Consider the following 1,057-nt stretch of genomic DNA (forward strand, 5'->3'; position numbering starts at 1 on the left):
CTAATGGGTAGGTTAACCACCATGAAGTTTGATGGTTCTCGTACCATGCATGAGCATGTTGTCGAAATGAAGAACATTGCAGCAAGACTGAAGACCATGGGAATGGAAGTGAATGAAAATTTCCTAGTAACGTTCATCCTCAATTCCTTACCTCCTGAGTATGGCACATTTCATGTGCATTACAACACTCTGAAAGATAAATGGAATGTGCATGAATTACAAAGTATGCTCATTCAAGAGGAAGCGAGGCTTAAGAAATCGGGAAATCATTCTGCCAATCTCGTTGGTCATAAAGGAGCTAGAAAGAAACCATGGAAGACTGGAAAGGGCAAGCAAGGACTATCAAAGATTAATGAGTCATCTGTCCAAATCCACAAGAAGGAACTAAGCAATGATGCGTGCCGGTTCTGTAAAAAGACTTGGCACTGGCAGAAAGATTGCCCAAAACGTAAGGCATGGTTCGAAAGAAAGGGTAAGCCTAGTGCTTTTGTATGTTTCGAATCAAATTTTGCTGAAGTTCCTTATAATACTTGGTGGCTTGATTCTGGTTGTACCACTCATGTTTCAAATACGATGCAGGGATTTCTTACGACCCAAACCATAAGCCAAAATGAAAAATTCATCCTCATGGGAAACAGAGCCAAAGTCCAAGTTGAAGCCATTGGAACCTATCGTTTAGTCCTAGACACTGGGCATCATTTAGACCTTTTTCAAACTTTTTATGGTCCCTCTGTTTCTCGCAATCTGGTTTCCATATCTAAACTCGATAAAGCTGGGTACTCTTTTAATTTTGGGAATGGATGTTTCAGTTTATTCAAACAAAATATTTTCTTGGGTTCTGGTATTCTTTGTGATGGTTTGTACAAACTAAAGCTTGATACCTTTTTTGCTGAAACTCTTTTAACCGTGCATCATAATGTTGGTACTAAACGTGGTTTATCTAATGAATCGTCTGCTTACTTGTGGCATAAACGTTTGGGTCATATATCCAAAGAAAGAATCGAAAGGTTGGTAAAGAATGATATCCTACCTAATTTGGATTTTACCGATCTTGGAG

The 1,057-nt window shown here is 39.0% G+C and overlaps 1 protein-coding gene across 1 annotated transcript; it reads left to right on the forward strand.

Annotated features, from left to right (window-relative positions):
• On the forward strand, positions 1-727 carry LOC149388509 (uncharacterized). Its single transcript, XM_089624723.1, has 2 exons — positions 1-472; positions 580-727. Exons 1-2 carry the CDS (start codon positions 4-6, stop codon positions 612-614), a joined length of 504 nt encoding a protein of 167 aa, XP_089480849.1. The 5' UTR covers positions 1-3; the 3' UTR covers positions 615-727.
• The last annotated feature ends 330 nt before the right edge of the window (positions 728-1,057 follow it).

Source organism: Urtica dioica, chromosome 8 (assembly GCF_054948205.1).
Source record: "Urtica dioica subsp. dioica isolate 48M chromosome 8, U.dioica_male_clone48M_v1_H2, whole genome shotgun sequence".
Lineage (NCBI taxonomy): Eukaryota > Viridiplantae > Streptophyta > Magnoliopsida > Rosales > Urticaceae > Urtica > Urtica dioica.

What these genes read in the sequence shown, in the direction of transcription:
- LOC149388509 (XM_089624723.1), top strand. Translation starts at nt 4, where the DNA reads ATGGGTAGGTTAACCACCATGAAGTTTGATGGTTCTCGTACCATGCAT. An exon ending in GGCATGGTTCGAAAGAAAGG is followed by an intron (nt 473 to 579) that starts GTAAGCCTAGTG and finishes AATACGATGCAG; the next exon opens with GGATTTCTTACGACCCAAAC.